The sequence below is a fragment of the Daucus carota genome, chromosome 9 (genome assembly GCF_001625215.2).
Source record: "Daucus carota subsp. sativus chromosome 9, DH1 v3.0, whole genome shotgun sequence".
NCBI classification, from domain to species: Eukaryota; Viridiplantae; Streptophyta; class Magnoliopsida; order Apiales; family Apiaceae; genus Daucus; species Daucus carota.
This window is the reverse complement of record NC_030389.2, coordinates 19950626-19973716: the sequence shown is the minus strand read 5'-3', so window position 1 is coordinate 19973716 and position 23091 is coordinate 19950626. Positions and strand designations below refer to the sequence as shown.

At 33.5% G+C, this 23091-nt stretch overlaps 1 protein-coding gene and 1 long non-coding RNA gene across 3 annotated transcripts; one reads left to right on the top strand and one right to left on the bottom strand.

Moving 5' to 3' along the window:
- The first annotated feature begins 6671 nt into the window (after window positions 1-6671).
- On the top strand, window positions 6672-8143 carry LOC108225929 (uncharacterized). The gene is made up of 4 exons (XM_064085192.1): window positions 6672-6727; window positions 6894-7205; window positions 7292-7645; window positions 7840-8143. The coding sequence occupies exons 1-4, from the start codon at window positions 6672-6674 to the stop codon at window positions 8141-8143; spliced, it is 1026 nt and encodes a 341-aa protein (XP_063941262.1).
- Window positions 8144-19131: 10988 nt separating this feature from the next.
- LOC135149189 (uncharacterized) lies at window positions 19132-23091 on the bottom strand. 2 transcript variants are annotated; one of them, XR_010287400.1, is made up of 6 exons: window positions 22571-23091; window positions 22030-22130; window positions 21851-21936; window positions 20829-20951; window positions 20025-20291; window positions 19132-19803 (listed from the first exon to the last, which is right to left on the bottom strand). It is a non-coding gene; the product is annotated as an uncharacterized LOC135149189 (long non-coding RNA). The 2 variants fall into 2 exon arrangements; XR_010287399.1 differs by having other exon boundaries at window positions 19133-19803; window positions 22030-23087.

Genomic DNA, 23091 nt, shown 5'->3' with positions numbered 1-23091 from the left:
TTATACAACTTTTTGGAAACAGTTTATTCATACCAATGCTAACATATTGAGAAATTGTTGTAACATCCTAGATTAATGTATAGCTACGGCAACATCATCTATAGCAACGTTGTGTAATATTGTTGTAGAAGGCTAGTCATGGTGTAGTGTAATTATACACCCGTTAACATATTGCATTAAACTCTAATCAATGAGGATTAAAGCATTTAGAGCATATATTTATTAGCAATTACTTGTGAAACAAAATAAAATTCAAGAATCTTCAACAATCAAGCAAGTCAACTTGCAATTAAAGTAAATTCAATAAAATAAAAGTTGGTAAGAAACTTACCAATTTTACACAACCACTACACCATAAACAGTCTGCCGCAATGGTATGAACACGAGTGTTGCAAAATCATGTTGCATTAGAGGCACTAATCCATACATACCGCAACGATAATCATTCATGTCCATTTGATGTTGCAATAGCTGAATATATGTGTTGCATAGTGTATTGGTAAAATAATTATTTATAATATGATAATAAAATTTACATAAAATAAAGCAAATATAATTTTAAATGATCAATTAATAAAATATAATATATTATTCATGAGAAGACTAAATGTTGGAATACCATATTTTTCCATAATCATCATTTGTGACTCGAAATATTCTATATCAAAATTACACTAATTGATAGTACCATCTATCATCATCATCGACATTAAACCATCATAATCTCGTCATTATCACTAACAATAACGTTGTATAAACTCTGACCGCTACAAGCTCACAAACACAATTACAAATAAAACTTGTGACTCGAAATAAATTTGTAAAAAAGACAACAAATTATGCACATAATAGACAAAATAAGTTTGACTAGGCCTCACCAACTTTCTCATCTTCTAGATAAATAAAAAAAACACAAAATTCAGACATAAAACAACACCTACAATAATTGATTATCATGCACAAATACAAAATTAATGAGAAAATACGAGTATTTACAACAACACGTTTAAACACATACAATATTATATACACGAAGAAAACAAATAGTCACATAAACATGTAAGTTAGGAATTAGGGAGAGTACATCTTCATTTTGAATGTTGAAATCTTGACGAGTCCTAGCAGCGTGATTAAAGGATGCGTGTATCATGGTCGTCGGAGAAAAGCCATTGAAAAAATCTTCTTGCACTTCTTAGCCCGTTCATTTTCACTTATAGCTGGAGTGGCCGCGTTATGTGATCCCGAGTTCACTTTCACTTATAGAGGGAGTGATTGTGTTATGTCAGGCGGAAGGAGGGAAAGTATTGGGCCTTGAGAGACAAGATGTTTGATACCAAAATTACATAATTCTAGAGCTAGTTGATTAGCCATGATACCAGATATTTAGGGACTTTTAATTTTGAGTGAGTTTAAAATAAGTGTTTTTTGCTTAAAGTAAAAAGGTGAAGTAGAAGTTAAAAGCAAGTTAAAACTTATAAGTGATTAATTTATTTGAAAAAGAAGTAAAGTCATCAAATAAAAGCTAGTATATATTCATAACTTCTTATAAGTACTTTTTGACATTTTACCCAAACAATACAAATAAGTGTTTTTAACTTATAAACTTGGAACCCGGCTTTTAAGCCAGGCAAAACACCACCTTATTTTCCTAAGAATGTCCAAACTTCTTTCACGGGACTGTAATATAGTTATCTCAAAAATAGCACGAATATGCTAAACATCAATACTTCTCAAGTCATGGTAAAACTCCAGCTCGAGAGATCCAATCTTGAGAGAAATGTCGACTCAGACCAATTAACATATTTTATTTATCACGTTATCTTGGCGTCTTTTAATCATTTCAGGACTCTTTCTAAAAATCAGAATTTTTGATAAAATGTTTTAGTTAGGATTTAAGCACAATGCTTCAAAATCTCATCAATTTTGGTAGAGGTTCAAAAAACCTAAAATACATTGAGAAATCTCACAAAATTCATTATTTTATGAAATCTAAAAAAAATCAGCATTTGAATACAATCAGATTTTAATGAATTTTAAACAATCCGGATTGAATACTATGAGATTTCATTGAATGAATTTGTTTTTGAATTTCAATCCAATACACCACTTCATATATAGATTAAAAGTTATACAAAATTATATGGGTTCGTAAACAAACAGATCGATCGAAATATATATTCTATCCGTTTGGTTTTCGAATTGCTCTAATCAAATCAAAATTCACATAAATTGGTAATGGCTAAATTTATAGTGAATCTAGTATATTGAATCTGACATTTGGCAAGATAAAACACATTTTTAAAATGAAGGGAGGCAATTAAAATTTAATAGTTTTTCCTTTAAACAAATGTCTGCAAGTGTATTTCTGAAGGTAGATGACAGAGAAGGCTGTTAACCCATCATTAATTCATAGTAATTGATTTTATTTTCACAAAAAGTCACACCCATTTCACTGCATAAAACAAAACACATATTCTTGGAGTGATTTTACAGACTGCACAGTTCTGATTCTAACTTCAAAACCCTTCTTAACTCATTCTACTTCTACAGGTTTGTTTTTCCTCTGAACCACGCTATGTTGTCTAAGTATACTTACTCAAAGTTGTGTGTATTTATATATTAATTACGTAATTTGAATAAAGTTTGAATCTTTGTGGCTAATTCAGTGTTTTACTCCCTCCATCCCAATTTAGATGAGCCTTTTGCTCATTTCACACATATTAAGAAGTATTAAATGGTTGTTTCTTCTTTCATTTTTATCCATATGTATTATGTTGACTTTTTTTGTATATTAGCTAGTGGTACATTGGAAATGATAAATAAAAGAGAGTGAGAATGGAAGATTGTTGATAAATATGCATTGAAAACTGAGAGGCTTAACTGTTTTCGGATAATTTTTTTTCCCAAAAGGGTTATCTAATTTGGGATGGAGGGAGTATTATCCGAGTATTTTGTTTCTCTGAAAAGGATTTGATCTTGCCCAAGAATTAAATGTAGGTAGGAATGTCAGTGAGTTGGGAATGTAATTGTTTAGGGTATGAATTTTGTTTTTTTTTGGTTGATTGTTTGGAGCTAATTGATTGATGCTTTATACATTTGTTCTAGACAGTGTTACTCATTTGATCCAAGCCAATGGGCATTTTAGTATCTGAATTTTTTAGTTGAGTTTGGTTGAATTTGATTCAGACAGTAACAGATGAACTTACTCTGGTTCTTGCGCGTGTTCAAAATTGACTTTAAAAGCTACTATCTTTAGCTGTTCAAAAGTTGTTTTACTTGAGGTGTCTTAATAAGTTATATCATATGATATGAAATGATAGTAGGATCCATCGTTTGAGTTATTGGATGGCATTGTACATCGCCTTCCTTGTGCTTTATCTATTTTTCCTGTGTGCTGGATGTTTCGTTGGGATGGTTGTACTGAGTATTGACTTATTTTTAACTCTGCTCATAATATTATTAAATCCATGCCCAACTGGAAGCCTTTCCCTGTCGAACCTACATCTTCGTTCAGTTTCCCAAACTAACCTATTTTGTTCAATTCTTCCTAAAATGACCTACTTTTCTCAACTCTTCCCAAACTAACCTAGTTTTTTCATATTCTAATATTTGGTTATAATTATAAATATACAATATTATTAATATATATATATATATATATATATATATATATATACTGAATTAATATTTTAATATTATATTTTCAATAATAAATTAAAATATTAAAATTACAATAATTCTAGTACTAATACAATTTTTTTTTGATAATACACTACAATACCATAAAAATAATATAATACACAATTTTTTTGACAATACATAGAATACTAAAAATATTACATTAAAGATCTTTTGAGGACAACGTGCACTGCGTCTCGTGTGACCTTGTTGTCCACATTTTTCACACGTTCCAGTCTGTGAGTTATCCATTTCTGTGCGAATTCTTCTTCCTCAAATCCTCATTAGGTACGAGCATTCCATACCTCTCCCAATTATTTGCTAGTGGAAACGTCCAATATGATTGATGCGGTATTGGGGATAATTCATGTTGCCACATCTCATATAATTTTGGTAGAGTATGATATGATTTAATGTATTGCTTCCAATCTAGATGACATGTCATACAAGCAGCAACTATATGAGAATAAGGAGAGTGATACCTATGCTATTTTCCACAAGAACAGTATCCTTTAGAGAGATCTATATGATGCTTGTTTCCATCTTTCCAAAATCCCTTATCTGTTCTCTTTCTTGATTGTATGGAATAATCTTATGTGCAGATGTATTTCCAGCCAACCAACATAACATCTTCAACTATGCACCTGGATGAGCTGAAGAAAAATTGCTACGAATATGTAAAAGACAAAAACGATAGATACCCATATCACTTGTGAAGCCATTTCTTTCCCTTCTCATTGCTTCAATGATTCGGACATGACGATCTGAAATGATGCAAACACCCATTCTTTCCCGACATACATTTCTTCGAAGATGATACAAGAACCAAGACCAGTTGGAGGTTGTTTCTTTATCGACTAAACCGAATGCGAGCGGATATTGTTGGTTATTAGAATCGAACCCCATTGCAATTAATAAAACTCCAGTATACCTTCCTTTTAAACATGTACCATATATCAATGCTTATAACTGGTCGAGCATGTTGCCACCCCTCTATCATTGGTTTAAATAACCACCACACCCGTTTACAAACAGATGCATCGACATCAACTTCAGCATCAATTAAAGCAAGAGTTCCTGGATTATAGTACATCAATGCACTTAACAATGGTGGAAGTTTGGAGTACGAAGTCCAATCACCATACACATCTGAGATTGCCTTTTGTTTTCCTAGCCATGCCTTCTTATAACTCACATGATACTTGTAGATAGTTATCAAAAATATATCAAAAATTATCAAAAATATACTCATACATATCAAAAATATTAAGTGAAAAAATAAAAAAAAACTAGAACCTTACTTGTTGTTTTATAGTACTTGCAATCAGACTCGAACTAAGCTTCTGATGATGTCGTTCAATTGTCCTTAAAAGACAAGTATGCGCAACAGGTAGTTTGGTGATTTCAAAGAAGCCATATTTCTTTCTTAGAGTAACACGAATTCTCCATGGACAGTCATCTACTACACATTTTCCTTCATATAACGTTGGAGTACTTTTTACCACACAGTAATTTCTAGACTCCCTTATGTGGTCCGACTTAATTGAATCGATAGCAGATTGTTTATCTTCAAAACACTGACCTTGAAAAATACTACTACCAAGAGGATTAACACTAGAGGCACTAGAAAAATCACATGAATTATCAGTGACATTGTTGTAGGTAAAAGCCTCCATTGAAAACCATGGGGCAGTAGGTACATGTGTGCTGACTGCTGTGCTTGGATTGTCTCCTTCTTCACCTTCAGAACTTGCTGAATCTGAATTGGGATTGTCTCCGTCTTCACCATCAGTTTCATCACTCTCGGACTCGTGTGGAGAGATTAAATGATCAGCTTGACTTAAATTAAAATTTGTTCTCGCCATCAAATCTAGAAAACTCTCATTATCCATTTGCAAATTTACTTGTTTTGTTTTTCTATGATTTGTTTGCTGCAGATTGGTTTGTATATATAGGCATTTTAGAGATAGGATAAGGGTTATTTTGTTCAGCGTTTTGATTGGTTGTCAAGATTACATGCATATCAACGACTACTTTTTTAAATTTTAAAGATAAAACATTATCTCAATATCTTCATTTCTATTGGCTGTCTAGATTTTATGTTTGATCATATCTAATATCAATAATGGAGTGGGGTCTATTTCAAAAATATAATGTGTTGGGGCTTATTTTTAGTCACTTTCGGACCTTAAAATACTATAACTACACATTATATTTTTCCGAGATTTTTAGTTTGTTAAAGTAGAACGTTAATGTTTGAATACCGAAGAAAAAAAATGAAAAAAATATATTTCAAACCATGTTTTTTAAAGCTCTCAATATACCTTCAAAAATAAGTTTTTTAAATTGCTCAAACAAGAAATATGCGAAACAAAATAGAAAAAAAAGATAATGTATATTATATTCAAGCAAGTATTAATGAATTATTGTAATTTTAATATTTTAATTTATTATTGAAAATATAATATTAAAATATTAATTTAGTAAATATATATATTAATAATATTGTATATTTATAATTATAACCAAATATTAGAATATAGAAAAACTAGGTTAGTTTGGGAAGAGTTGAAAAAAGTAGGTCATTTTGGGAAGAATGGAACAAAGTAGGTTAGTTTGGGAAAGTGAACGGAAATGGAAATATAGGTCAGACAGGGAAAGGCTTCTGCCCAACTGTGTATCTATTCTGTTAAGTCAGATGGTAAGTCTGTTTATGTCATGACACACCTTTTTGTTATTCATGTTCATACTATTTTTAAATTCTTAGCAGGTTTCTATCCCTTTTATGAATTTGGGAGAAGACAAGTTCTTGAACATGTACAGGCATTCGCCAAATAGAAACCAGAGATCAAAAGGTTTCAAGTCGAAGCATGCACTGCATAATTGTGTGTTGGTTGCTGTTTGTTTGTGGTTGGTTTATCAGGTCAAACACTCCAATGATAAGAGGAAACAGTTTGGTGAAAAATATTGCAAAAGACTCATTGAATATAGAGATGAACAATGTGATTTTCAAATTTAGTAGGGAGGATCTTATTTCTCAAGATAAGGGGCAAACAAGGACAGTGAGAGTCATGATGGAGAAGATTACAATGAAGAAGGAAACATAGAGGCTGATAAGCGTGAAAAAGAAAGCAAAGAAGAAGCTAAATTTGAAGAAGAAACCGAGGAAGAAAACAAACACGAAGATGGAAGTGAGGAAAATGATAAGCATGAAGAAGCGACCAAGAGAAAGAAGATGATCTTGAAGTAGCAACTGAGGAAGAAGAGGAGAATGAAGAAGCGGGAGAAAAAGATAAGCATGAAAATGGAACCGGAGAAGAAGATAAGCATGAAGAAGAAACCGGAGAAGATAAGCACGAAGAACAAAATAGAGAAGAAGATATTCAAGCTGAAGAAAAGGACGTTGAAGGAAGAGGAGACAGAGATAATGAAGTAAATGAGCACGAAAAAGAGAAATCAAATTTTGAGGTTGAGAGAGAAGAGGAGTTCCTACATCAAGAGAAGGAAAAAGAAGACCCCATTGAGAAGTTAACTGAATAATAGGATGAGGAAGGTAAAGAAGCTCTAATAATGACCATTCAATAGAGGACCATGTTGACGATGAACGATCTAGGAATACTCGTGAGGCACGTGAGGAGCAGTACAAGGGAGATGATGCTTCTAGTGCTGTCACACATGATGCGCAAAGTACAAGTACTGAAAATGATATTGGGAACACCAGAAACCAACTAAATATTTTAAAAAATGAAAAAAAAGGCAATTGCACGGAGGATGTTCATAATTCTACAGTACTGAATTCTCATGAAGTGGAAATATTTGGGAATGGAACTTCAGGATCAGATGAAGAAAAGAATCTCGAAGTATTTGATTTAGTTTCTCAGATTAACACAACTCTTGCTTCTCTTACCGGCTTCGAGTCTAATGATCAACAACGATCATCAATATTACAGATACTAATGGCTCATCTGTAAATATTTAAACATATATCATTATATCGGATCCAAGTCATGTTCATAATGCTGCGCGCTGAAGGAGATAAAACTACAATAGGTGGCTCCGATATTCAAACTATTGTCCTGAATGAAGCCACTAACACTATAGTAACTCTACCTGACACTGAATTTAATTCAAACTCATCAAATTCTAATGCGACTAAGACAGAACAGGGTTCAGAAGATCCACAGATTCCTCCACGAAATCTGGGCTTGACAACATCAAGAATGTTGACAAGTCCGATGTATCTGCCGAAAGCAAAGATAGCTCTGACTCTTCTGTACTCGAGGAAACCTCCAATGACTTGAAGAGTGAGGATCAAGACAATATCAAAGAAACAGATGAAGTACAATACGAATCCACTGAGGCCTCTGATCCAACTTTGGAGGACAAAGAAAATCACATTGATCTTGATACCTTACCAGAGATTAGAACAGAGGGAAGAAACAGTGAAGAGGTAGCTGAAGACTGATAATTTAGGTCAGACATTATTTATGCCTCAAATTTTCAACATATATTTTTCTCCATGCTGGCTTCACTTAATCTCAATTTAAAGAATATTACATGCATGTTCTGCGCCACTCTGATCATCATCTAGATTAAAGTTTTCCCTTTGCAGCTAAAATGTGAGCAACTGAATATAGGAGAAAGTTTTCCACCTTTATGATCTTTCCTGAGTTCTGTGGATATATTATATAACTATAGTGTAATTTTCCTAGAGATGACAATACAATGTATCTTGTTTACTTGTGCGATTTTGTAAAAACATCCACAAATGAAGATGAGAAAATAATCTTGTTTGAATGGATAAGATTCCCCAATTATTAAAGGGATACATTTGCTGAGTTACAGTGCAGTCTATTCTAGTTAGTGACTACTGACTAGGTGGTTGCATTGTGGTTCTTAACATGTCAGACAGAACATATCTTAGTGGCATTATACTAGCAGATGAATAAAATGTGTAATACACATCTTGTCATTGATGCTAATTATTGGTCTCATTTAAAGAATGATGGACAATATATGCATGTACCTCACTTAAAAAGTTTAAACAAATCCTTCACATCATCGTAAGTTATTCAATATTTTGGGGATTATTCAATTGTTCTAATTTAAATAATAGCAATGTAAGAATGTTTTTTATATATCTTATTTTTTGCATTTGTTTCCTGATAATTTAGTTATTTTATTTGTGTTTATATCTGAATTAAATAAAATTTGTGTATTTTAATTTATTCATTCTAATTCGTAATTTTTGTAAATACCATGCTAATTTGTGGTATGTAAATCATCCTAGCCTCGTTTAAAAAAAATAAAAAAAATAATTGTCATTCAAAATTTTTAAAGCCTGCTTGGGAACTTAAATTTCATTTAAAATTTTGTATTTGATCAAATGACACGTTTAAATACATGAAAAAATAGTTGGTCTTGAATTTCATTTCAAATCCAAAACTTTTGAATCCTGTAAGTTGGATGTCCATTTTGTTTAAAATAAAAACATTCAAATCCTAGTAAGTTAGATTTGGATTTCATTTAAAATCCAAAACATTTATATCTTAAGGGTGTATTCAATTAGGATTTTATATTGTCATAAAAAATCTAGTGGTATTCAATTAGGATTTTAAATTATACTTAATAATTCAATGGTATTCATTTGGGATGGTTTAAAATCTATTATAATATGATGATATTCAAATGCTTATGGATTTTTTTAGACTTCATAAAATAATGAATTGTGTAAGATTGTTCAATGTATTTTAAGTTTTTTAAAATGAGACCAAATTTCATGAGATTTTGAAGCATCGTGCTTAAATACTAAAGAATTTGTATCAGCTCTGTGCTACATGTTATCAGGAATTCACACAAAATCAAAATCAAATACAATTCATTAAAATCCATGGATTAAGAACAATTCATTAAAATCCTAGGTGAATACGCCCATTACTATAAAATTGAATATTAGAAATGACAACTCAGATAATATCAGAAATCTTAAATTTGAAATAAAATACACGTTACCAAAAACAATCTTATGGCAATTGGTTGATTTCTATCGTAATTGTTTTAGTGATTTTTTATTTGGGTTAAATGATATTTTGGTCACTCAACGGACTACCAATTAGCAATTGAGTTATCTAGCTCAAGACCTCTTAATCACCTCACTTAATAGTTAAAAATAATCACTTGAATAAATAGATTAAGATTTCACCGTCGTTAAATCGCTTTTACTGTAGACAAAATCTATCAATTGCATCCTTTCTACACCCGAACCTCGTACCCTAAATCCGCCACCCTTGTAATCCCTAACACCCCCGATTAAGTCTAAATCATTCCGAATCGAAAAGTAAAGATGGTGATGACACGATCAGGTGTTGAAGTTCGTACAACTCTTAGCACGAAAGCAGTTGCAAGCAACAAAATTGAAGATGTGATCGAGTCGAAGATGAAATTGGAAATGTCGGAGACAAAGCTAGTGAGAATATTGGATATGAAGACAAATCTAGCAAGGACGTTGCTCAAAGTGATGATGGGGACGAAGTTGGAAATTAAATCATTACTAAACAATCATAGTAAGCACTTCTTACTTATCATGAACACATGTTTCGTTTGCATGTGTCTTGTATATGTGCGGTGTAATTAGGGTTTTAGACATTTTATGTTATTGAAATTGCTTTGTAATTAGAGTTTAGAAAGAATTGGTGTAACATGTTTTAATTTTTATATTTTAACATGCCAAAACTGTATGTCATTACAATTTTGTATAGAGGTAGTTTATTCATATTCCTTGATTTTCTTACACAAGTAATGTTAAAGGATTTATTACAATGTGGATTTAGAAAATCTTAACAGTAATGAATTGAATTCAAAATTCATTGAAGTTGTTGGTGAGTATAAAAGCTTGTATTTAAGAAGTGTTGAAGATGGTATCCACTTGTTTAATGCCGATTCTAAGTGTCATCTTATTGAATTAAATCAAGATTGTGAATAAAAAGTAGTACTATTTCTCTACCATTTGAGTAAAAGTAATGAAGACTCTGATATTGAAAGGTGTATGAAATGGTGGATTATAGTTGTAGTGATGAAGAGTATGTAGAGATTAGCAAAAAATGTGGAGAAAATAATAAGAAAATGGCTGAATTGGAGAAACATGCAAATTTTGAACAATATGATGATCCATGATAGCAATGATTCAAATAGGCCTTATCGTTTTAGTAGTTAGGAAAGTGATGAAGAGTTTTGTTATGCTAACCCCTGCAGAAAATCATAAAATGAGGCTTGTGGATAAGGTCTATAATGTGAATACACCTGCCAAGGATATGAAATTTGAGATTGGTATGTTATTTGGTAGTAAAAAAGATTTTATGCAAGCTGTGAGGTCTAGTTTCATGAATCATGGTATAGATATCATTATTTGCATGATGATTTAAATAGGGTCTAGGTTGGTAGTGCACATATGTGTCCTTTTAAAATGTGGTTGAGTTACAATAATAAAAAGATGTGTTGCAGTTGAAATCAATATAAATGAACACAACTATTTTTGGAGTTCAAAAATAAAATACTGAATACAAAATATCTTGTGGAGCAGCTTAGAGATAAAATTAGAAGAAATCCAAATTAGAAACTTGAGATGCCGGAAGAGTTTAAAAGTAGATATGTGTGAATGTAGATGTAGTAGAGAGGAAGCAAGCTTTGTCTAGTATTGAGGAAAAATATGAAAGAACTTGCATTATGCAAATAAGGAAGTTCGGTTGTGAAATAATAAGGTCTAATAGGCAAAACTAGTTCTGGGATGAAATTTGTAAGTCTTATTTTCTAATGTCTTCTAATTTGTAAACAATTATAATGATTATCTAATTTTTGTGTTATAAATACCAGATCCAAGTCTAAAGAAGCACATAGGGACTAGAAACAGTCCCCCAGTGAGCACTTGATCATTGAGTACTCCACCAATGAGCACTACACCTTTAATTGCAGAGGAAAGAGTGAAAATATGACTAGCTAGCACCCCCATTGATAAAGTAGATTTATTAATTTGGTTGTGACTAGCTTTTGGGACCATCAACAATGAAATATGTCCATAGTTTATCTATCAATCATAAATCTTTATGTCATTTCTTTTGAGTAGTTTCCTTCTGTGAATGTGTTGTTTATGCACTGTGACTATTTTTATAGACAATGTTGTCACTACACCATAGATGGTCTAAAGCAATGGTCAATAATGTTGCATTAAGGGTCATTTTCTATTGCTAAAGGTCCTTTTTTCAAAAAGGAAACGCTTCGAAATTGTTGCCTCGCGAGAATGGCCTTAGACCCTTAAGGCAATGCTTACTCCGAAAAATGCAACAGCAAAATGGTTGTTGCTTTAAGAATATATTGCAACAGTAGATGAACACAAATGCAACAGCAATCTGTGTTGCATTATCCTTGAGGATACAAATACAGATCAGTGGGCCTCACACGTGGGTCCCGCCCCAGTGCCACGTGGGTCCCCCTCTCACTCTCTCTCCCACCCTCTCTGTCTCTCTCACTCCCTCTCTCTCCATCTCTCTCTGTCAACATCCAAATCGAATCAAATATATTCAATTACATTCAACTACATACAAAAAGCCCTAATTCGAAAGCCCTAATTTGAGCTACAAATAAAACAATAGAGAAACAACAATGGACTAAAACAAAATCAAAGGTTACCTTGATAAAATCCCTAATTCGAAAGCCCTAATTTGAAAGCTCTAATTACCTGCATAATTAAAGAAAACAGTTAGTAAGAAGCTAAAAACAGTTAGTAAAGTTAAATGAGCAAATAATATGCTCCGATTTCAGCTTCTTCGGGCCGAACTCCGTGAATTTGAGCTTCTTCAGCGGAAACCCTAGTTTCGTACTTACTAATTGAGAGAGAGTGAATGAAATGCAGGTTGAGCGGAGGTTAGAGTAAATGAAATGGAGGTCGGAGTGAAGAAATGGAGATGGTGAGCTGGTGAGGTCGGAGATGGTGAGAGAGAAATGGAGATGGTTAGAGAGAAATGTCGGGTGAAAGGGGGGAATGTTTTGGACTTAGACAAAATTTTGGTTTTGTCAGGGGAAAATGAAATATTCTGGGGTTTGTTTTCCCGCTTGAGTGAAATTAGATGTAATACTCAATTACTTAATTATATATAATATATCTCAATTAATAAGTTTATATTTTTAATATAAAATTATTAATTTTAAATTATTTATGTTTTAGTTTAATATATATAGGAATTATTTAATATTAAATATTTCATTTTAAAATAATATTAAAGTAAAAACTAATTAACGGGGTACCGGTAATCTCTGTTGACCACTGTTTGACTATTATGAAATCTGATCAGACACATCTGAAAATTTTGAAGAAAAATCTCACAACACTGGAATCAATAGGTATCAGCATCCGTACCGTCGGATCATTGAAAAAGAGTCGCAGAAAAAATAGAATTACAGTTCGTGCCAATCTGGCTATAGAGAAGCTCTGTTGACTACTGTTTGACTATTATGAAATCTGATCAGACACATCTGAAATTTTTGAAGAAAAATCTCACAACACTGGAATCAATAGGTATCAGCATCCGTATGGTCGGATCGTTGAAAAAGAGTCTGCAGCCCACCGTTTGACTATTATGAAATCTGATGAGACACATTTGAAATTTTTGGAGAAAAATCTCACGACACTGGAATCAATAGGTATCCGCATCCGTACGGTCGGATCGTTGAAAAGAGTCGCAGAAAAAATAGAATCATCACAATTCGTGCCAATCTGGCTATAGAGAAGCTCTGTTGACCATTGTTTGACTATTATGAAATCTGATCAGACACATCTGAAATTTTTGAAGAAAAATCTCACAACACTGGAATCTATAGGTATTAACATCCATACGGTCGGATCGTTGAAAAAGAGTCTGAAAAAAATTGAATCACAAATCGGGCCAAACTAGCTATTGAGAACCTTGATCTGTTGACCACTGTTTGACTATCATAAAATCAGATCAGACAAATTTAAATTTTTTTACTAAAAATCAGACCACACTAGAATCGATAGGTAGTGGCATCCGTACGGTCGGATCATTAAAAAAGGTAACTGAAAAATTTAAAATAGCTAATATTGTGAAGGTAACACAATTTTATGATCAAACGCAACACTAAGAACCTAATGCAACAGTTCAACTGCCACGTTAGCATGCCACGTCAGCATTATGGGACCCACTGCCACGCCAGGCTGCCACGTCAACATTTTCGGCCCCACTGGTGGGTCCCACTGCCACGTCACCAAGGTGGGACCCACCGGCCACGTCAGCAAGGTGGGACCCAGAGGTGGGGCCCACTGCCACGTCAACATGCCACGTCAGCAGGGTGTGGCCCACATGTGGGTCCCACTGCCACGTCAACATTGTGGGACCCACTAGTTGGCCCCACTGCCACGTCAGCATGGTGGGGCCCGTTGGTGGGGCCCAGATGCCACGTCAGCATTTTGGAACCCACCGGTGGGGCTCACTGCCATGTCAGCGGATTATTGTTTAATATTATTTTTTATTATTAATACTAAAGCAACACTAAATATAATAAAGCAACTAAATATATATTGCTTGTTACATTAACGTGAGTCAATTGCAATAGTAGATATCTGTATAATGCAACACGGTTTGATCACCGTTGCTGTTATCCAAAAATATCATTGCTAAGGCAAGACTGAGAGAGCAACGCTTTCAAAAACCATTGCATAAGCCCATCTATGGTGTAGTGTGTGGTATTTATTTTTTAAATAAATGGTGTTGGCACCCTTTTCATTATAATTGGATGCTTGAGTTAAAACTAGTTTAAGTCCTTCATTTTGGTACACTACTACATTTTGAAAGTTTTAAACTAATATACTGCTAGAAGACATTCGTTACATGAAATTCAAGTCTAGACATTCGTTACATGAAATTCAAGTCTTTCATATTAATTGCTGAGAACATATATCCATAAGCAAAAATATGGTTGTGGCTATTTTTACTTGAAAAACATAAATAAAAAACAAACTACTACAAAAATGCATAACACCTTTTGTAAAGCATAATGTACCTCGTAATGTAATTACGATAACTCAACACAACAAAAGAACATGAAGTAATACGTAAGTATAATACAGGATTCAACAGGTTGGAGATTCGATACGAATAGACAAAGACAATCAAGATATCTGAGATGAACGGCCGTCCACTGAAAGAAGTTCATTAATATATTCAAGCCTCAGTGACAAATAAAGTCCAAGTAGTTTCAGCTATCGAAGATTTCCTAACGATCAAGTTCCAAGAACCGGAAGATTCTAGTATACCTATTCTGATTATTCGTAATCAGATTTATCAAAACAACATCAAACCCGGAATGACTAATCGAGTATTTCATCAAGTAAAGAATCGCTTCAGTATTAGTCATTCGTGAACTAGACCAGTGCACAGGACGTCAGTACGTACGAAGTTGTTCAGAAGATTCGATCAACAGATTATTGATCAAGTCTAAAGCTGTTCCTAAAAGCGGCGCCAAGAATTTGAATTTGAAATATATATACATATACTTGGTTGGCGCCATTTGATTAATTCAAGTGTGTGTGTGTGTGTGTGTGTGTCTGTGTGTGTGTGTGTGTGTGTGTGTGTGTAAAAAAGGGGCGCCACTTAATTGTTTCAAGTGGAAATTTGGCTAACTCATATGACTTACTAGCGCCACACTGTTGTATACTGTACCATGGCGCCACTTAAGGTCAATGCTTGGTCTTATGAGAGATAACAGGGGAGAAGCTTCACTCTAGGCGTTACTTGCTGTTGAGGGTGTAGAAACCAAGTGTTAGTGGCAGCACTCACATCCATTCCATGTGAGGCGCCACTTAACATATAGATAAATGTTTTTAAGGCAAAGGTATTGCACACTGTGAACTTGGCACCACTCAGCTCTTCTTGGAAGGTGCCACTAAAATGTGGCCTTGAATTTTCTAAAGCAAATCTCCATGGTGCAGCAAGGGAGGCGCCACTTGGAGTAGTGAATGCATCTAGCGCCACTTGGAGAATTAACCTGCCTTGGTTAATTTAAGGGAACCTAGTTCTCTTAAAGGAACTAACCAACAGTGGTTAAAAGAATAAGGGAACCTGGATCACTTAAACGCTTAACCACCTGCAGTTAATTAATAGAACCTAGTTCTCTTCAACTGTGACGGGATCACTTAGCTAACTATGGTTAGATGTTAAATCCTACAAATAGAGCTTGTAGTTTCATTTGAAACTAACTTCATACTTTGTAAAGTGCAAACACTATACACATACGAAAGTAAGATAGAATATTCATGATTACGTGCGTTTGTGTTTAGAGAGTGACTTGTAGTCTCCATAGCCGACACTTGTGTTGGAATTTTTAGCACCCGAGGATTATTTCTAATACAAAGAATATTCCCCGGACTTGTTGGACTTGTTTGATTATGATTGAATTATAAACTCAACTGAATTATATTCCGCAATCGAATTAATCTTCATGATTGCTGCTTCATCGATTTTTTTCGAACAAACTCATACTCTTCATTTAATACTAGCATCTTTATTTTAACAAAACTCAACTCTTCATTCATTTTATGCAACTCAGCATCCCTCACCCTCATTTCCAGCTTCAACTAATGTATTATTTCTCTCGCTCTATCACTGTAGGGTGGATCAGCCTATAAGAAAAAATTGAACCACTTTGAAGGAACTTATAGTTACTGCAACCAAAAACTCTCCTACCCAGGTTCATAATTCCCTCTCTCCAAGTTTCTTGCAAGGTTGCTAAACTATCACAATTACATTTTACATGTTTGTAGCTATATTTAAATCCAGAGTTGTTTTTAGTACTTTTATATGAGTTCATAGAGTTCTGAATGGAGAAGTTTTTTGAAGAAATGGTCAAGGAAGAAAGATGAAAAAGAAAGGTGAACTCAAATTATAAGAAGAAAAAAGAATAAAAAAAGAGGAAGGAGAAGGTTGGAAAATTATGAGTATTAGGTTATAAAATGGTCGGGTAGATACATCAGTCGAATGACTTGGCTAGTAGCCACATTGGTTCGAAATCTGTCATGTAATCAAGTCTACTCATTTTTCTACTCAAGCGTTAATATTAATAACGGCTAGTGACTTGATCGAAAGTTTTTATTGTTACAATTATTCGATTGACAGTTTTGTGGTTGGATGACCAAATTACAAGTTCGTCATTAATTTTTTTTTTTTTGATAGAAAATACACTTGCTCGTATCGATATACGCCAATACTCCGAGGAGTTTCTTTCATTCAAAAAAGCTTATCATCTAACCGAAAGACATGAAAATGTCTCCAGAAGTTTAGACAATAAGACCTTAATGTCCGAAAAGAAAGCGTCCCAACTTGTAAGACCACGCTACCTGAAACAAATGCGATTCATTAATAACAAGAAAATATAATAAATTAATAATTAAAATCAGTATAGTTTTGAAGATGGTAAAGATGAATGAAATGATAAATATAAAAATAATTCGACAAAAAAAGAAGATAATATAAAAAAAAACAGAAAAAAATATATCTAACCAAAGGAAGACCCTTTGGCTAAATATATAACAAGATAAATAATTACTAAGAATAATTAATGATAAAATTATTAAAATATAAAACTGCAATCTTCAAAAAATATCTAAAATTTTAAGTAACAAATTAAATAAAATGTAGTAAACAAGCCAACAAAATGGCACTAAATTTTCGTTTATTAGGCCAAGAATATACGCCATCAATCATGGCCACCCATAAATGGCACAAATAAAAGCCATTAGTCAAGACTACAAGTCAATATACACCGGTTAATATATTGCATTAAACTCTAATCAATGAGAATTAAAGCATTTAGAGCATATATATCCAAGCAATTATTCGAGAAATAATAAAATTCAAAGATTAACACCAATCAAGTGAGTCAACTCACCATTTAAAATAGCTAAAATTTAAAAGTGCAATAACTAGCCAATTCAATTTAATAAAAGAGAGCAAGAAGCTTACCAATTTTACAAAGCAAAGCCTTTAATCATGCAAGAAAATTAATGAATAATATTTTTCAAAATCACACTAATTGATACTACCATCTTATCATCACCAACAATCACCATATCTCGTCATATCAGTAACAACAACAATGAACAAATTCTAACCGTAGAAGATCATAAAACACAATTGCAAATAAAACTTGTGAGTCAAAAAATTGATAAGAAGACAACATATTAAGCACATAAATACATAATAAGTTTGACTACACTTCACCAACATTCTCATCTACCAGATAAATCAAAAAAGACAAAACGATGACATAAAACAACTCCTACAACAATTGATAATCGCGCACAAATACAAACTTAAAGAGAAAATCTTAATTTTACATCAACTTGTTAAGAACATAAAATATTGAATATACTAGGAAAACAAATAGTCACTTAAACATGTAAATTAAGAATCGGAAAAAGTACACCTTTCTTTTTGAATGTCAAAATCTTGACATGTAGATCCGTAGATGAGCCCTAACGCGACGATTAGAATACGTGTGTATCATATTTTTTGGGAAAGAAAATAGCAGCACTCCTCTTCTTGTTCCATTATCGTGAGGCACGATCGGATCTGATTGGTACGCTGGTTGACAAATACTCAAATAGCACCATAAACTTCCCGCCCGAAGATAGAACCACGAACACAAAGATTGATGGTACCATAGATCTTATGAGCCAAAAAACAGGAATTCTGAGTGAAAAAACATGTAGTCAGATTTTACAACTACATGTCCTTAATGTCCTTAATATTTAGTCAGTCACTAAGCAAATACTTTCGTTGCATCTCTGTAACATACAGTTATAATCAACATGAAACACTATCTAAACATTCATTTAAGCACAAACCCACCAACATTTTCACCTCCATAGTATTAATTACTCAACACATATCGACATATTAATCTCAAGAAGTTGAGAAAGGAAAAAAGGTGTGACCTTCGTGCCAATCTCAAAGCTAAAATCATACAACTCAATAGCAGCAAGAAAATCATCAAGAGTGAAAGAAACACCATCCATGGGGTGACTATGACACCTTTGGTACGCATTCAAAAAAACTTCTTTAAGCTTTAATCTTTCTCTTGTATGGGCATTACTTGTGATTGCCACTGCTGCTGTTGCTACAACAAGTGTTCTTGAACTATACTTACAAGCGTTGTTGTGTGTAATAACTTTAACTTTTCACTACACCATAGATTGGATATAGCAACCCCTAAAATTCGATGCTATATGACCAAAAAGCATTGCAATAGAGTCTATTGCAACATTTTTTCAAAAATTGACCGTTAACTTTGGTCCCGTTGCCATAGGGCTCTTTATGCAATGAATTACACATGTATTGCAACACGTTGATATCATTGCAACAGCAACATATTGCAACAAATTTTCCTATATAGCAATGGTATTTAAGTCATTGCAGTTGTTTGTGGTTCTATTGCAACAAAAAATTGCAACACTTCCTTTTGATTAATCATTGCCATATACAACCTGTGGCAACATTTTTGGTCCCAAATGCATTGATATTTGAATTATTTACAATTACAAAAGCATTCTCTAATGCAATGTTTTAGTCATATATTGCAACAATTTGGTTAAAAAAATTAGCCCATGGCCATTTCATAAATATATTAATCCACCTTTAAAAGTTCAACACCAACAAATCCCAAAAACAATAATAAGACTTTTACCGACCACAAGTCTGATCATTCCTACACTGCCACAACCACTTCCTAGAAGACCACAACCAAGATCAGTACCATAGTAACTAAATTAAAATAATAATTCTGAGTTTAGAACACTAACGGAAATAGGCCAAAATAGGTCAAGTACATCAAATTTTTGATATCAAAGTGGGCCAAGCCTAAATCATAGTACTACGGATCATGAATAATCAACTGCATCGCTATCGGTATTCGGCTCATGTTAATTCTGACCACTAGCTCATATTTCTTCGACATTTATATGTAGGGAGGGATTCTTTCTAAGTCAAGTGTCTTCAGTTTTTGTTAAGTTTATCCTCCATATCAGAAGCTTTCTTAGAGGTCTCCAAGTCCATTGATATCCTGTACACCAACAAGTATATAATCATGTCATATATCCCTTAGATTAGTAAGAAAAATAAATAAATAAAAACATGTCAACTACCTTGTTTTAGAGGACAATGCCATCATAATCAATTAACTGATTCTAATTTTATATTACAATGTACAGAGCTATATTGCATGGCTATATATACACTACAATATGATACTAACAAAAAGAGGCATAATGGCACGGACTGTACCTGGTAGAATAGAGAAATCATATTTCCTGTAGAACGTGCAGCGCCTGCCTTCGGAATGGGAGTAAGGCGGCGCAAGCACATCGAGGAATGCACATGGCTTGATTGCCCTGAAGCTGTGCAAATTACCCCCGCTAGCAGGATAGAGACCAGAGGTGTTGCACGGGGTAGAAGCCTCGTTGTCTTCCTTTGCTTTCGCCAATCTCAATGCCCAGGCAGGTATTACTCTATTCGCTGTTCTCAAAGGGTCAACAGAAAACACTCCATCTTCTGATTAACACGACATACATGAGTCCTTAAGTAGAAGTAACATGATAGACAATTAATTAGACATTAAGTAGATACCAATGAATTCAAAAGATAAACTTATGTTTAAGTTCTCTTTTTCAGAGAATCGGCTTAACTTTTGATAGTTGCATAATTTATTAGAAAAACACCTACAATATACTCGCTCAAGCAGCCAGGTATCGTCATCGATAACAATACATCACCTACATTACCTAAATGTAACACCTGAAATAAGTTAAAACCATTGCGTATGAATAGACTGCATATTTCTGGCAACACACTTTGAGTGCTTTGGATCAACTTGCCATATTAATTTTAATCTTTATTACACTTGAGTGCATTAGTAAGTACATATTTGCAACCTGGAACATAGTCGGGAAGCATTTCTAAGTCCCATTCAAATTAACGAGGAAGCCACTTTGACAGATTTTTAAAATACTATAATTAATTGGCTTTAGATGTGTGCTTCAATATGCAAAGTCCGACCACTTCATCCCACATAGGCCAACTAACAATTACCTTGTGCAAATCATCCTTTGTATCTGCCGGAAAAAACTTGCAATCCTTGGGAAACTCAGAAGCAAGGGTAGAAGCACATATTTTCTTTAGTTCATTCCTTTTCTTGAGCTCAGTAGGTAGACCCTAGAACAAAATAGCAATATAATCAAGTCGTAAAGTATTACAAATATCGCTAGACTAAGCATTTCTGTCCATTAATTGACATCTACAGGGAACTTACCCGAATCAAAAGTACAGGTTATGCAATAAATTAAACTGAGCTAATGACTAAAATCTATGACTTTGCATGTCGATAACTAGTCATCCTGAACATAATGGGTGATATCAATATAATGGAAAGGATAGGAAGCGTTTGATGCATGATCAAACATATTATAGACAGTCTTTGGAAAAATCATGGCCTAAAGAATATCTAGTCTCATAAAATTATCTATTATTTGCCATAATTATATTAAAACTACCCAGCTTTAACACATCAACAAGTAACTCGATTAAGATGCTTGTTAGTTGTTACTTTTATGTAGAGAAAGAAATTAATCGCTTCTGCAAGTCTACAGGTGGTTTTTACTGGCTATGACAAGCTTTAATATGATAAAGAACAGGATAAAGTTTGACACCCCCAGCTAAAGATAAAAAAAAAATGCAGCGTGTTCACTTCTAGCAGATATTGATTAAAAATAAACTTAACTAGATATATTGTATTTGCTATAGGCCTAAGAGTGTTATACATAAGGAGTACATTAAATTATTGTATAACCTATGCCCTAATGAATATCTTACAGACTTACACTTTTGATGCCTTGTAATGTTTAGCTTAATATAGAACATGCTCACAAGTCGTAACTCATAACCATAACATTCATAAGAAAGGCAACAAAACACATTATTCTTTTCCTAAAACAAGGGAGAAGAAGGACACGCAAACTTGGTAACAGAGATATTGTGGGTAAAGCAACCAGAAATATAAGTCTCCAAGAAGCTGCCTCAAAGTAAAGTACTATAAGTAACTATACAAATCATACATGGCTTGGAGGGATATGCTTTCCACTCAACAGATCTAGCAGTATAGTTCCATAACTATAGATCACGCTCTCTGGAATAACCCTGCCTGCAAATTGATATGAACTAAATATAAGTTCTTAGGCATGAGAATCGGAAGTCATGTTTCAAGTAAAAGTAATAAGAATGCCTTAATTTTCACCTTATAGAACTAAGCTAGTAAACCAAAATGGGTCAAAGTATGTAAGAGGGAAAGACTCTGATCATCACTGTGCCCCTATTGCTATGGTATTATTCTTTAACCTTCAACAAGAAGTATGAACATATAATCATACTAGTAGAGGTCATTGAACAATTGCATAACGCCATGACCTGATTAGGATGCTAAAATATATCCTAGAAAAACAGGAAACGGAATCAAGCATAGTCAAAGCACAGACTATAACTTGAACCACTCCACTCACCCTATTAATGAGGGGAGAGAGAGAACAGAGCATACACCGAAGAACAGGGCATAAACACATACATACATACACATGCATTTCGAATAAATCCAGAATCTGTTTAATCATATACACAGGGCATAAAACATACACACACTGACACACACATATATGAAATCAAAGAGGATGTATCTTGAATTGTACAAGCTGAGAAATTAAATTAAATTAACCTCAAGCAACCAAATTATCCCAAAAACAAAAAAAATGAACTTCAATTGAACCTTGACAAAAAGAAATTACCAAAAAACAAACCCCCAATTCAAATTAAAAAACCCTAGTTTTGATTAAAGACCCGTATGGTCAATCACTCCATCTCCATTGATGGATAAAAATTAGCCCAGATCTGTTTGGATTTACTCTCTCCCCCCCCTCTCTGACCTCCTTCCCATCTCTTCTTGTCTGTATCTTTAGTCTAGTGTTTGTCAGGGGCAGTGTTTGTGACGGGAGGTCGATGGACTTGTTTGTGAGTGTGGATCTTCCTTTTTCTTGTTTTCTTTTATTTTGATTAACCCGGTAAAAATATTTCATTTGTCCCGCTCTTGAGTTTTTAATTGCCCGCCAATTTTTTTGGCCCAAAAATTAGACTCTATTGCAACGCCATGTAATACCATTGCAATAGTTATACTCATTTCAAAATTGTTAACGAAAATATGATTCTATTGTAACAATTTTATAGTCGTTGCAATATGCTGATTTTGTTTTCCCTAAGGCAACGATTTTCAGAAAATGTTTTTCTGAGTGGTTGCTATAGCCAATCTATG